General features: G+C 31.9%; 1 protein-coding gene across 1 annotated transcript; it reads right to left on the minus strand.

Moving 5' to 3' along the window:
• Positions 1 to 230: 230 nt before the first annotated feature.
• LOC139859140 (uncharacterized) lies at positions 231 to 14124 on the minus strand. Its single transcript, XM_071847943.1, has 10 exons — positions 14038 to 14124; positions 13626 to 13764; positions 13229 to 13378; positions 3945 to 4043; positions 3586 to 3837; positions 3251 to 3347; positions 1957 to 2897; positions 1478 to 1832; positions 454 to 1343; positions 231 to 358 (listed from the first exon to the last, which is right to left on the minus strand). Exons 1-10 carry the CDS (start codon positions 14122 to 14124, stop codon positions 231 to 233), a joined length of 3138 nt encoding a protein of 1045 aa, XP_071704044.1.
• Between the last annotated feature and the right edge of the window lie 1919 nt (positions 14125 to 16043).

Here is a 16043-nt window from a genome sequence, read left to right on the forward strand (position 1 = left end):
CCACGAGAACGAATAGCCGCAGCTAGTGTTTTCCAAACGAATGTTTTTCCAGTGCCACCGTATCCGTAAAGGAAAAATAGACCACCTTTATCATTATAGACAGCATCAACAATTGTATCGTACACAACGTTCTGTTCGTCAGTCATAGTAGATTTCAGATTTTGATGCTCTTCATTTAAACTCTGTATGTCGTAAGAGATCTCATCTTGTATAAGCATGTTTAGTGATGACTATACAAATTCGAGATCTGGAAAAGGCATATTAGGTATGTTACGCAAGCTGTAACCTGCACTATTAAGGTCCTTTTCAATTCTCGAAAGTGCAATGTTGTGTAGGACACGTCTAAATGTCTCTGGATCTACAATAAAAATATTAGATTTTAGTTTAATTCAATTTATAGATAAATGACAACGTTGTAAAAGTTATTGTAGTAAAAATGTAATAATTATGTACCATTGGATTTGAGACGTTCTGGTACTTCTCTAGCAAGATCGTCAGACAGGAGGTCACAAGTTTCTTTCCAAACACGATCAGGGAACGTGATACTGTCAGTGGTAATTAATGAAACAAAATGAGACCGACATGCGTTCCCTGTTGACCATTGGTGGACCTCTTTAATAGAAGCAATGTATTCTTTATCATCATCTAATAGTCCCATTGCATAGCAAGCTTCCTTGAAGGTATCATAAATTATACCATCGATAGTTCGCAAGTCTTCATAACATGTTGGTCCTCTCACCTTATTGAGCATGATACGTAAGTAGTACGCCTCGCCTGATTTCGGATGAACATAATGTAATCGGGCAACAGTTTTCTGTCCTTGTCTCTTTGACCACTTTCTTGGTGTTGCATTCCAAACATAATGGCGAGGAAATTCAACATAAGTGTACTGTCTTCCATCAGGATTCTCTTCATTGTATTTCATCCACTCAATGAATTGAGAAGCGCCGACTGAAGGTTTGTTAATAACTTGTTCCATACAGTCATCACCATCATATACAATTGGTTGTTGATTAGGTAGATGAAAAGATAGCCTGTATACTGCCGGGGATCTGAATACTATCTCGTAGTTGAATATTCGCCAAGCGGCCTCACATGCAGATAGGTAACGACAGCTATAATACTCATTAATCTCATCCCTAACAGTGGTTGTCGTTTGGGCTAGATTTGCGCTATTATTTGCAGAATTGTTGTTATTAGCATGAAATTGAGCAGATATTTTGTCTGGACCTTTGTTGATATACTTGAACAGATACTTTATGGATCCGAACTGGTTACACCATTCAATATTCATGTGTGCTTGGTACTGTCTGAGTAGTGATTTATTATAACCAACTACGTGCCTGTAAGTTAAAAATGGTAGAACAATTAGAATGCAAGTTAAAATCAGGCTAACAGGATTTGTAGGAATTTAGAAAAGGTTTAAATGATAAAAATAAAAGTATTGTAGTTCTGCAGTTTGTATGTGTAAACCAACCTGTTGTCTAGCTTTTCTCCTTTTTTCATAATAAAATTACCATCATTACGGCGTTTGTATACAGGGAAACCATCTGCGTCAAAGTGGCTCTCATTTGTGAAATCCTTTGGAAATCCTTTCGAGCAAGTACCGCTTCGCATGCATGGACATTCTTTATGTTTCTCTCCGCACGGTCCATGCATCATAAAATCTGAAACTAAAGAATACAGTTCTGGATCCTCATCTTTATCTGGTATTTCAGCACTAATAAATCTGTCAATTTCTGAAGCGTTTGGTGTGGCTTCTGTTTTGTCAAGCCATAATATCATGTGGACATGAGGTAACCCACGTTTCTGAAATTCTATAACATATAAACCTGATATTGTTTGAAAATGGAAAACAATTATTCAACTTAGACTTGTATGTCATAAATTAATTAACTAATGTATAATAGATAGTTGTATAAATGAACATTTAATAGTAGATGCTTGAAAAAATACCTCCTCTAAGATATCCGAACATCTTTTCATCTTTGATTTGATCGTACAAAGAATCTAGTTTCATTTTAAATACGCGTGTAACAATATCTGGCCTATCTTCTGGGTTTAGATTCAAAGGCGCCAAAACACGAAGAACTTCAGGCCATTTTGGATTAGACATTAAAGTGATAAAAAGGTCAGGTGGACCAAATGATCGAACAATAGCCATAGCATCCATATAGTTTGCATACATATATCTTGCTCCGCCCGTAAAAGAAGAAGGAAGTGTTATCCGTGTGCCCATAGCTGAAACATCATAATTTCCAGTTTCTTGTGCTTCGTGTAAACTGGAGATTTGAGCAACTCTGAATGCTTTCTGATTGTTCCTGATGTAATGCAGCCTTGTATTCTCGACCATAGTATAAGCATCTACCATGAACTGCTGTAAAAGTTTTCTTGACATTAGAATCAAAGACTTTTCGCCTACTCTCATTTGTAATCGATAAGCAAAAAATTCACGTAAAGTGAGACGTGCATGTCCAGTAGCGTCCTCTATTTCAACACCCTTATGGAGTATATCTACTCTGTAACCATCTTGAGCGTAGGGAAATAATAGTGGATACTGTAGTGCTAAATAAGACGGATGAAGCTCACTTATACGTCTTAATCCCTTTCTACGGTGATCCAATACAATGTCACGTTTATCACAAGATCCATCAATATCTCCAATTATTATTGCAGCAACTTCATTTGTAGTTGGTAAATTATAAGTTCGTCCATCTTGTGCTCGGCTACCAATTAGTTTGATTTGTATCGGTTCATCTTCGTCCATGTCAAACCGATCTCTTGCCATACGAAATTTTTTAACCAACGGATTAACATGGTCAAGCAAACCTTTCAAACGGTGTACTGTGTTCGGAAGCAATGAGTTTTGGTTTGACGTTGATTTGGAACTTCCGTTACTGTAATGAAAAATAAAGCATATATCAGTAATAATTTATTATTATTTAAAAAATAAAAGCAGCCGTGGTTAGTTATTGGTTTATAGTAGTTGGTAGTATAAAGAGTAAATAATCTGGCAATGATAAAGAAAATAATGTTATACTCGTATGAATTAATGCGGTTATCTACTTCATTTCCAGTGTCATAGATATATAGTTGGCAGAATCGTGGATCTTGACCAGGCTCGGGCAGTAAGCTACCTACCAGATGATAATTTTGACCTTGCATACGATATACATAAGGACCGTTGCCGTTGTTGATAGAATGGTCAATTTTGCCACCAATCGATGTAAAACTGAATATCATGTTATACCGCTGTATATTCTCCATAAAATTTTTGCCATGTTCGCTTTGACCAGTAAATAGATCTAATAACAACTGTGGCGGATCATTCAAAGGTGGTAGTTCGACTTTATCATTTAAACAACATAAAGAATAAGCTTTTCTTGTAAAAGAAGGATTGCCTCGCATTGCTTCAGATTTCCACAATCGTGCTTTGCATAAAGTGCATATATATATAGGAGTCTCTATATTCTGTAAGATTTATATGTTAGTATATATACACAAAACAAAGTATGAATGAATATTTTTTGGTAAATGTAAAAAAAATTAACAAAACAGTTTATTTTTGAATTTTTCTTTAATTACCAAGACTTCTTCCAGAAAACTTCTTATTATCATCATCATCTCCTATTGTGTTGTCATTCATACCATCTGGTAAATCTAACGGTATCATTTCTTCATCAGAAAATTTGTACTTTGGTGGTCTTCCTCTACGTTTGACGGTTAATTCTTGCTTAATAGGAAGTTCTTGGTTACCAAATGTATTTTGCAATACATATTTAGGATTTCTTCCTAATTTTTTTTTTTCAGGTGTAACGTATGATGTGTTACCATGACCTATTAATAACATGTAAAACATTGAATTATGTTAATATATATTTGTCTATGTATATTAAAAATAGAATTAGTATTACGAAATAATTGACATAATTACGAATACATACTTTTGGTTATGTCAGACAACGGACTTCTGATAGTGTGTAACTGAGAAGAACTCTTGGTTGCGATATTTCCGGCAGAAGATGATGGTTGAGATAAAGAACCTAGACATACAATAAAGAAATAAAAATTAAAAACACACAATGTAACAAAACACATTTGTATTTGTGATGATCCGGAAATTTCTGACCAAATTTAAACTTAATCTTTGTGTGATTAACATTTCCGACACGATAAACAAAGTCTGTAAAACTGAATCTCAAAATTTTTGAACTACTTTCATATATTCAAATACATTTCGGTTATTCTTGACGATTCGCGAACAATTATATGTATATAGATACATATATATATACTATAACTTGAAAACGTAACAATGTATTAATTGTTTGATATTGTACATTAAACTTATTGGTTTAAATATTTATTTGAATATATATGATAAGTTGGAATATTAATTATATGAATAACTTGCGACGTATATTTAAAACGTGTTTATGAATGTTGAAAATATATATTAACTTGGTCATAAAACGATTTGTTATTATATATATATTAACAAATAGCGAGACAACGATTTATAGAAGTAAATGACCAAAACACTCGAAAGTTTAAGATACACTTTGAATGATATAGTTTATTAATAATTTAAGACTATATTTTGACAAAGGTACGAGTCACAAAACGTAAATTGCGAGTTTTCTAAGCGTACAAAAATGCGTTCGAGAAACCGGAACCGGGACATAAGTCGAGTGACAACGTACGAGTCATCGGAACGAAAATTACAAGTCAACTATGCACATGAATTTAATATAATATATAATTAATTACTTAAATTATATATATTATATATATTATAAAATATTATGTCGACAAACAAGAAGTTAAAAATTTGTGAGCTGTCCCAGGGTGCCATGCGATCGCATGGCCTTGAAGCACAAATCCCATGCGATCGCATGGGGTACTTTTTCAGAAAAGGTTCTATAAATTCAAACGATTTAATTTCAATCACACACATATTTATTTATGTTACTTCCTCCGTATTTAAATTATTATTATTATTATTATTATTATTATTATTATTATTATTATTATTATTATTATTATTATTATTATTATTATTAAGATTAATATTATTATTAATCTTATTAATTATTAGTATTATTAATTATTAATTAGTAATATACATAAAATACTACGACGGGGTTATGAGAGTGTCACTTTCAAAAATGGGTTTTTGAGCGGGATAAAGTTAAGGAAATTATGGGTTATAGCTATGGAGGTTATGGGTAATGTTCATGGGTATTATTTACAAGTCAAACCTACTGTTATCATCTATGTTGTGTTTACGTACTTTTCTGCAATATTGAATCACAATATTGATACGTAAGCATTTATATTTTATCTTTTATACATTAATTGTGTATCCATGTCTAGTACTCGAGTATATATATTTATACATGTTTGTATGCTAAATTTCATCGTTAAACAGTTTATAATGAATCACGAATTAAATACATATAATACTGGTAAAAGGTATATGATATACATGTTTTCGGAAAGCTGGCGAAAAATCAATAACTTTTCATTTAGACACCGAATAGTTTCGATGAACGGATTAAAAGATATGATCAACTGAATTATGATTGACGTTAATTGAAATTGCTTTTGAATCTGCAATTAAGATTTAAACAACTTGTTTACGAGATTGATAAAGTGAACTTTTAAATATTACCAACCGAGTAAATGACTCCTTATATAAGGTATGTCTCGTTTTGTTGAACTATTGTCAAAATTGACTTTTTGAAACGACTTTGGATAACTTTTGTATGTCGATCTCGAGCATTAGGATTATGATACACTATGACCTGACCTAGCTTGATAGACATTTATTGACCAACATATGTTCTCTAGGTTGAGATCTACGGTTATTTGGAAATCTGAGTTTCAGTCACATTTTGGTGAACGACTTTATATGCTGCTAAGGTGAGTTTCATTGCTCCCTTTTTAATTGCTTTTGCAATATATTTTTGGGCTGAGAATACATGCACTTTATTTTAAATGCAATGGACACAATACATACTTAATTCTACACTGAGTTTGAACCGAAAATCCCTTAGCTTTGGTAACTAGTAACTGCCAGTTATAAGAACTGGTGGGCGCGAGTAGTAGTATATGGATCCATAGGGCTTGATATCCCCGTCCGAGCTAGAGCACTAGCCTTTTAACGGACGTATGCTATTTGAGAAGCGTACACGTTGGTTTGCGTGTATTATTAAGATGATTATACAAAGGGTATAAATTATATATACGTTAAGTTTAGTTACCAGGGTGCTCAATTTCGTAGAATATTCTGATAAACGTTTCTGGATGAAACAACTGAAATCTTGTGATCCACCTTTATATACAGATTATGCGCAACATTAAAACTATGAACTCACCAACTTTTGTGTTGACACTTGTTAGCATGTTTATTCTCAGGTTTCCTAGAAGTCTTCCGCTGTTTGCTTATATGATAGACAAGCTATGTGCATGGAGTCTTATATGGCATATTTTTCAAGAAAACGTTGCATTCACCAATTCATCATCATGTACCTTATTTTGACTGTATTGTCAACGGAAGTACTATTGTAAACTATTATATACGGTGATTGTCTATATGTAGAAATCATCAAATGTCAAAAACCTTTGATTTAAATATTCATTTATGGTGTGCCTTTTCAAAAGAATGCAATGTTTACAAAACGTATCATATAGAGGTCAAATACCTCGCAATGAAATCAATGAATGACGTGTTCGTCCATATAGATTTGGAGCGATCGTCACAGTTGGTATCAGAGCGTTAGTCTTAGCGAACCAGGTCTTGCATAAGTGTGTCTAACTGATAGTTGTTAGGATGCATTAGTAAGTCTGGACTTCGACCGTATCTGCATGTCAAAAGTTTTGCTTATCATTTCTTGTCGGAAATTACATGCTTATCATTCTTAAGTCTAGACACGTTTTCCTGCATTTATTGCATAAATAGTGTATAGACAAAAATTCATATCTTAGCATATCTGTTACTGTAAACTTCTCCTGACATCTTCCGAAAATTTCTCCGTGATTTATGGAATTTTGGTATTATATATACATATGTAAATTATGTATTGAAGAATACCAAACTAAATTCTATAATCTAATTCATATCAAAAATCATCTCCCTAATTATACAAGATGGATCCCGTATCTAGTTCAAATTCCTTAAACTCTGACAGCTATTCCGATATGGATATTCACCTGAATTCCGAAGACAGTGTAACCGGAATGGATCAACCAATTAGCCATCATCTATTCTGGATGAATTGGGGATGGGTTCGTAGCCTACTTAATTATTGGAGACAAGAAGAAGGCGATCCCTTTCACCCACCACATTGCCCTCTTGGAGAAGAACCTGAAGCACTTACCGGCGAACCTGTTCGAGACACTATTTTCTCTCTCATTTCCAGATTATCTCGTCACGATAATATACTATCTCAAATTCTGGATCTTATTCATCCGCTCGTCCGAACCGCCAATCATCCCGGTGTAGTAGAAGAAGTCAACGAGCTTCGTGCTCGGGTAGTGGCTTTGGAGAATATGGTGCAAAGGTTACAAACACCAGCAGCATCACCGACATCAACAGTACCACCGACAACAACACCAACAGTACCATTACCACCACCAACAACATCCGCATCACAAACTTCAACTTCACAATCTGTTCCACGAGCATCAACGTCATACGCACCGTAGTTACCAAGAAATACCAGCAACAATAATCGATGAAGTATTAACTCATTTTCCCTGAAGAAATTTTATGTATATTTAATATATATGAATTTTGAAATCAAAATATATATTTTCCTACTAAGCTATTACGTGTGAATCTTAACTGGTAGGTACTACTCGGTTAGTTCATATTACTAATATGCAATGATGTACATCCTTCGTTAACAGCTTAATCATCGATAACTACAATCTCTGTTTCAATTCAATGAATTTCATTTCATAATAAACCAAGTGTATTATTCAATAACATGGTTGATTTTACACTTTCATCTTCGATGCACTCGAAACTTTCTAGAAAACATCATTTGCACCTTGCGAAGTTTGCAAGAATTCCACGAATATCAACACCCTTCACCAAGGAATATCAATAAGAATAAATAATGAAGTATTGATTTCATTAGTGAAATACTCCTCGAAGATTATGTGATCTCTAATGTTTTAGAGATTATTCATTTCTAATTCAAGTTAAAAATCAAATGAGCTTAATATGATATTAACTCATTAAATATGTATTACATCTGAAGAAATATACATACATATATTTTCATAAAGACTGTAATGAAAATTCTTTTGTACAAAATATTAATTGTGAAATCTTTAACGGGTAGGTAATACTCAGGAATATATAAGTTCACAATTAATATGTTACACTGTACATTCTTCAACTTTGATTCAAAAATCATTAACTATACTCACTATCTTCACAATGATACACAATCATTCTCATACAAAATCAATTACATATTCTGATATTGACAGATCAGAATCCAAGTCATAACTCTGAATCAGTGACATCATCCATAGATCTCTACATCTTTCAAAGCTATACTTTGACTTCAAAACTGTGCAAGATCTTTTAGCGTTGTTAATATCGAAAATAATCTTGCCATCCTTTTCAAAGTATCCAGTTTTATCACACTTTCAACCAGTCAACTTCGACTTTTCAGATTAACCTTATTGTAACCTTGACATATACGTTTTTGTTACCGGGGAACCTTTTATGTTCCACCACATTAGCAGTAAATTTACCAACAACTTCATTAATCCTTAACCTTCTGAAAAATTATTATACTCATTAAAACCCTATCATGTACTCATCCACATCTTGTAACAATAATTGTCATACCAACTACCGGGAATTAGCAACCAGTATTTTGAATTTCGCAGCAATTCTACGCCAACAGTTATATATATACATATAATGTCTATCTTCTAGACTTACATACTTCGAATGTGAAGTTTCTGAAAAACACCCCAAACTACGAAACTAGTTCTACGAATTTTGGAAAAATGCTGATGAAGCAACAAAAACTATAAACGACTTTAACAGTCAAAAGTTTGATGATAAAGAGTAGTGTGTTGGAAAAGCACAGAAAAAGAGAAGGTTTGAAACTGGAAAACGGGTTGAGCAAAGTATGAAGGAAGCTGTAGACAAATCACAAGGACGAAATCTACCTTCAAAGAATCCAAATGATTCAGTGTCTGCTGAAACCATTAGTAAGAATCTCACTTCTTATTCTAAACCTTCACAGACAGATTTTCCGCATCATCATCTGATATTAGAAATTCTAAGATATCATCGTATCTTCCATTATAAATATCCTCCATATTTCTGAAGATATTTTCATAACTATTCTTATCTGAAATCATTTATCTCTTCACGCTATCTGTGTTACATCATAAAAGAAACTATTTTAGTTTCTAATTTCTGAAAATTTTGAAAAATGGATGTTTTTGAAGTAGTGTTAGGAATTGAAGCATGAGTTAGTATAATATAATGACACTTGATCAACGTGATTATATTACAGTAAGTCATCCTAATTTTCTAATGAAACGAGATAAAGGTTCACAGATCATACCCTCATCATGAACCATGTTACATAACTCTTTCATTCTATATATTCTCTAAAAATATCAAGAAAATATTTTTCTTGATGATTCGGTCTTTTCTAGATATTATGGTAATTTGACAAATCAAATCTTGTTATTACCTTTCCTTTCTACTTTGTATATTATGATCATTCGAAACTCCAGACCTACGAATTCTGGACCATTATTCGCTTGACTTGAAGTCGGGAAGAGAAAACGAAAACATGAAGCTCCGAAATATAAAGGAGAATATAGGCCCAATAACAACCCCGAAATTTACAAACCGTGTATATCAATACGTATTGCAACGTAAAGACACGGGAAAATTAATAACACTATAACCCCAAGATAAAAGTAAAAGTAAATAAAATCCTCCGGTGGTAAATGAAAGAGAAGAATAACAGATATGAAGGTTAGGAGTATATCAAGAATCAGAACTGGATGAAGCATTTCACAATCTTTTGAAGGTATGAAATGAGGAAGAAGATGTAGGAGTGGTGAAAATAATGAAACGGAAGTGGTTAATTTATAGCAAAATATCAGACATAACAATCGATGCAGATTACGCATTTAAACAAAGGAAATCTTAATTTCCTTAATTCTCGAAGAATCAAATCTTATTTGGATTATGAAGATTTTCTATTCCTTAAATTCCAGAAACCAATTGTTACTACGTCAAAAGATAAGACGAATCTCCATTTCACTTTATTACGATTGCTTCCCTCATACGCTTCAAGTAACTGGATTTTTTTATCCATATTATTCAACGATGATAAAATTCTATTTATCAACTTACATACGTCATGAAAACATTTTTATTGTTAGCCATGACGACCTCACTCAAATTTCGGGACGAAATTTCTTTAACGGGTAGGTACTGTGATGATCCGGAAATTTCTGACCAAATTTAAACTTAATCTTTGTGTGATTAACATTTCCGACACGATAAACAAAGTCTGTAAAACTGAATCTCAAAATTTTTGAACTACTTTCATATATTCAAATACATTTCGGTTATTCTTGACGATTCGCGAACAATTATATGTATATAGATACATATATATATACTATAACTTGAAAACGTAACAATGTATTAATTGTTTGATACTGTACATTAAACTTATTGGTTTAAATATTTATTTGAATATATATGATAAGTTGGAATATTAATTATATGAATAACTTGCGACGTATATTTAAAACGTGTTTATGAATGTTGAAAATATATATTAACTTGGTCATAAAACGATTTGTTATTATATATATATTAACAAATAGCGAGACAACGATTTATAGAAGTAAATGACCAAAACACTCGAAAGTTTAAGATACACTTTGAATGATATAGTTTATTGATAATTTAAGACTATATTTTGACAAAGGTACGAGTCACAAAACGTAAATTGTGAGTTTTCTAAGCGTACAAAAATGCGTTCGAGAAACCGGAACCGGGACATAAGTCGAGTGACAACGTACGAGTCATCGGAACGAAAATTACAAGTCAACTATGCACATGAATTTAATATAATATATAATTAATTACTTAAATTATATATATTATATATATTATAAAATATTATGTCGACAAACAAGAAGTTAAAAATTTGTGAGCTGTCCCAGGGTGCCATGCGATCGCATGGCCTTGAAGCACAAATCCCATGCGATCGCATGGGGTACTTTTTCAGAAAAGGTTCTATAAATTCAAACGATTTAATTTCAATCACACACATATTTATTTATGTTACTTCCTCCGTATTTAAATTATTATTATTATTATTATTATTATTATTATTATTATTATTATTATTATTATTATTATTAAGATTAATATTATTATTAATCTTATTAATTATTAGTATTATTAATTATTAATTAGTAATATACATAAAATACTACGACGAGGTTATGAGAGTGTCACTTTCAAAAATGGGTTTTTGAGCGGGATAAAGTTAAGGAAATTATGGGTTATAGCTATGGAGGTTATGGGTAATGTTCATGGGTATTATTTACAAGTCAAACCTACTGTTATCATCTATGTTGTGTCTACGTACTTTTCTGCAATATTGAATCACAATATTGATACGTAAGCATTTATATTTTATCTTTTATACATTAATTGTGTATCCATGTCTAGTACTCGAGTATATATATTTATACATGTTTGTATGCTAAATTTCATCGTTAAACAGTTTATAATGAATCACGAATTAAATACATATAATACTGGTAAAAGGTATATGATATACATGTTTTCGGAAAGCTGGCGAAAAATCAATAACTTTTCATTTAGACACCGAATAGTTTCGATGAACGGATCAAAAGATATGATCAACTGAATTATGATTGACGTTAATTGAAATTGCTTTTGAATCTGCAATTAAGATTTAAACAACTTGTTTACGAGATTGATAAAGTGAACTTTTAAATATTACCAACCGAGTAAATGACTCCTTATATAAGGTATGTCTCGTTTTGTTGAACTATTGTCAAAATTGACTTTTTGAAACGACTTTGGATAACTTTTGTATGTCGATCTCGAGCATTAGGATTATGATACACTATGACCTGACCTAGCTTGATAGACATTTATTGACCAACATATGTTCTCTAGGTTGAGATCTACGGTTATTTGGAAATCTGAGTTTCAGTCACATTTTGGTGAACGACTTTATATGCTGCTAAGGTGAGTTTCATTGCTCCCTTTTTAATTGCTTTTGCAATATATTTTTGGGCTGAGAATATATGCACTTTATTTTAAACGCAATGGACACAATACATACTTAATTCAAATTGAGTTTGAACCGAAAATCCCTTAGCTTTGGTAACTAGTAACTGCCAGTTATAAGAACTGGTGGGCGCGAGTAGTAGTATATGGATCCATAGGGCTTGATATCCCCGTCCGAGCTAGAGCACTAGCCTTTTAACGGACGTATGCTATTTGAGAAGCGTACACGTTGGTTTGCGTGTATTATTAAGATGATTATACAAAGGGTATAAATTATATATACGTTAAGTTTAGTTACCAGGGTGCTCAATTTCGTAGAATATTCTGATAAACGTTTCTGGATGAAACAACTGAAATCTTGTGATCCACCTTTATATACAGATTATGCGCAACATTAAAACTATGAACTCACCAACTTTTGTGTTGACACTTGTTAGCATGTTTATTCTCAGGTTTCCTAGAAGTCTTCCGCTGTTTGCTTATATGATAGACAAGCTATGTGCATGGAGTCTTATATGGCATATTTTTCAAGAAAACGTTGCATTCACCAATTCATCATCATGTACCTTATTTTGACTGCATTGTCAACGGAAGTACTATTGTAAACTATTATATACGGTGATTGTCTATATGTAGAAATCATCAAATGTCAAAAACCTTTGATTTAAATATTCATTTATGGTGTGCCTTTTCAAAAGAATGCAATGTTTACAAAACGTATCATATAGAGGTCAAATACCTCGCAATGAAATCAATGAATGACGTGTTCGTCCATATAGATTTGGAGCGATCGTCACAGTATTCAATACTTTTAAAATGAGAACATACAAAGTAATGCCGGTTTAATAATTGTAGTTGAATGACAGAAAATGAGATAATAAGAATTACCAGCGTTTTTATTTATATTTTCTAAGCTGAATGGAATAGTATCGGATGGCGAAAGTTTGTATTTTGGTGGGCGTCCAATCCGTTTTGTTTTAGTAGTAGAGGTTGAATTCACACTATCAATATTAGAGATACCTAGTGGACTGTTTGAACCTGCATAAATGATTCACATTCAAATCAATAAGACAGTATAAGACAACTGTTAGTGATATAAATTTTTAAAAAAGAATAATTTCTATAATCAAAATAGGTAGGTTTAAAAGGTAATAAACCAAACAATGAGTGTATTAGTGAGTCTTAATTTTTTCCTATATGATTGATCATGGAATAAGTTAAATAAAATAATAATTCTCTAAAACTTTAACAGAATGTTGAGTAAATAGTATAATGAATCTTATACCTATCGTGGATAGTGGACTTTTACATGAATTCTGCAATCTGCTATCCTCTGGAGTTTCAACCTTTAACTGTTTTTTTCTTAACGCTTTGTTCATCGGTGTAACAGTTGTACCAAATTGATTTCCTGCATTTGTAAAGATCTGAGTAAAAAAATAGTTAGTAGGTTAATTGTGTGGATTTATATTAAAAGTTCACATGATGTTGTATTTGACTGACAGATACTGATATCAGTTACATATATAGTACATATTATCATGAAAAATAATCTACGAAAAGAACATAATCAGAATATAATGTTGGCAGAATAAACCTGGTTACACAATTAAGAAAACAACACAATTCTAACTATAGAAATTAGTTGATGATTATGTACCGATACATATAATTATAGTCCCTTTTAATCGAATACATACCAGGATTGTTGTCGATTTTATTTTCTCCATGATTAGATTCATGTTCTCGATTGATTGAACAATTTTCTTTGTTCGAGTCCGATTCATTTTTCCTTTTTCTGATACTGGATTGTCGGATGGATTTTTGATCCCGATTCATAATCTTGTTGAACGACACAAAAAATGGAATGAACACCAGACCAAATGATTAAGAACACTAACCTAGAATTTGAAAAATGGATTACTAAAATTACGGATGAAGAAGTGGCATAAATTAGGGTAACAGATTGAGGGGTTGGCGTTTGAAAAAAAAATGTTAATTTGTTTTTAATATTAATTTTGTTACTAAAATAGAGTAGGAATAATTCAAACCGTCTTTAATTTTAATATTATCAGTTTTTCTTAATCTTGGATTAATACAAAAAATTAATTGGGCCGAGTATTTGTTTTAAGAAACCCAGGTTTATTTTTTATTAAAAATAGCATTGGACAATGGGTTTTGAATAATATAGTGATCCAACATATATATAAACGTGAATATATACCCGCACGAATGGAAATGCCTTTTTATAACAAAGTATAAAATAAACACTCTTGCCACCTACTTTTTGTACTCCTACTCATTGACGGCGACAGTTTCAAAGACGACAAGTTTGTATTACCAGTCACTATCTACTTCGATCTCTTGTAAGTGATTTCTTTTCTTCCTTTCATACTTTATCTGATGTTAATCGTTTTTCTTCGAAGTATAAAACCCTAAATTTCACAAAAAAATGTCAGTTTGTTGTTCTAGGGTTTCGTGAAAGTGAGATTTGGAAGAAATACAACTGATAGTTAAATAAAATAATAATAGATAAGTAGATCTTTAAAATAGTGTTACTGGTAATGTGAATAATGTGTTGTTTGAAAGGGATTTACAATATAACAATGATCGGCTGATTAATGTTCAGCTACATTATTTGTGAAAGTGATTTATATGATTCTTAAATGAAGATTATTTGATTGCATGTGTCTGTCTGTTTTTCTGAGTTTAAGAAGTATTTTTTGTTAATAACTCCAGACATGAACAATTATTTAAATTGTGTTGTCTTTCTTATTGTAAAAAAAATTAAAACAACTCAAAGCATATTAATGTAATAAAGTACTTATAGGGAGGTATAATGATAGTATGACATATACAGGATTTATCTTTACTTGCATATTAGTGCAAAGTAATGTGTATAGCATTGTATAACAACCTTTGTTCATTTTGTAATTGCATGTTTTCAGATCACTGTTCTGAAATGGGTAAAAAAGATGCTGGAAGTAGTTCTTTTAGGAAGGATAGCAACAAACGTTTTCTAAATATGGTAAGTATGTACTTGTTTCTTTTAAAAATTGTTTTTGTCAGAGTATTTTTTGTAGATATTTAATAGTAAATTATATGCCTTATATTAAACATTTAAACTATATTACATTTGACTTGTTGGACAGCTATTGCCAAAAAAGTTTGTTGCTAACAACTTTTCATCGACGGGTGAAATCGAAATCAAGGTTAAGCAAAGATCTGCACGCAGATCATTCAAAATTGGAGTATTTTGGAATGGTGAAAGACTTCGTTTAACAAAGGGATTGGAGCATTTACATGAAATGTTTAATCTTGGCGATAAAGACTATATTCGGTTAAATGAAATTGCTTACCGTAAGTTTGAAGTGTACCATCATGTGTTTGAGGATGATTACTGCGAGCCCGCATCACTGTTACAGCCACCCATATCTTTTTTAAGTATTCTCTACTCTGCAAAGCCTACAAAAATGGTAATTTGATAGTTATAAATTGAAATTATAATTTAATTTGGTATAGTTGATGATAAATATGTTTTAAATTCTTTCTGTAATTATTCATGTTAATATATGTGTTAGGTTTTCCCTCATGCTTGGGTCAGAAATCATTATCCTAGTTGGAAATCGAAGGTGGAAATATGCATAAACGCTGGTGTAAGTTATAAACGTGTTGTGGGTTTGCGCTGCCATCGTGAATACCTGTT

The sequence above is a fragment of the Rutidosis leptorrhynchoides genome, chromosome 7, assembly GCF_046630445.1.
Source record: "Rutidosis leptorrhynchoides isolate AG116_Rl617_1_P2 chromosome 7, CSIRO_AGI_Rlap_v1, whole genome shotgun sequence".
NCBI classification, from domain to species: domain Eukaryota; kingdom Viridiplantae; phylum Streptophyta; class Magnoliopsida; order Asterales; family Asteraceae; genus Rutidosis; species Rutidosis leptorrhynchoides.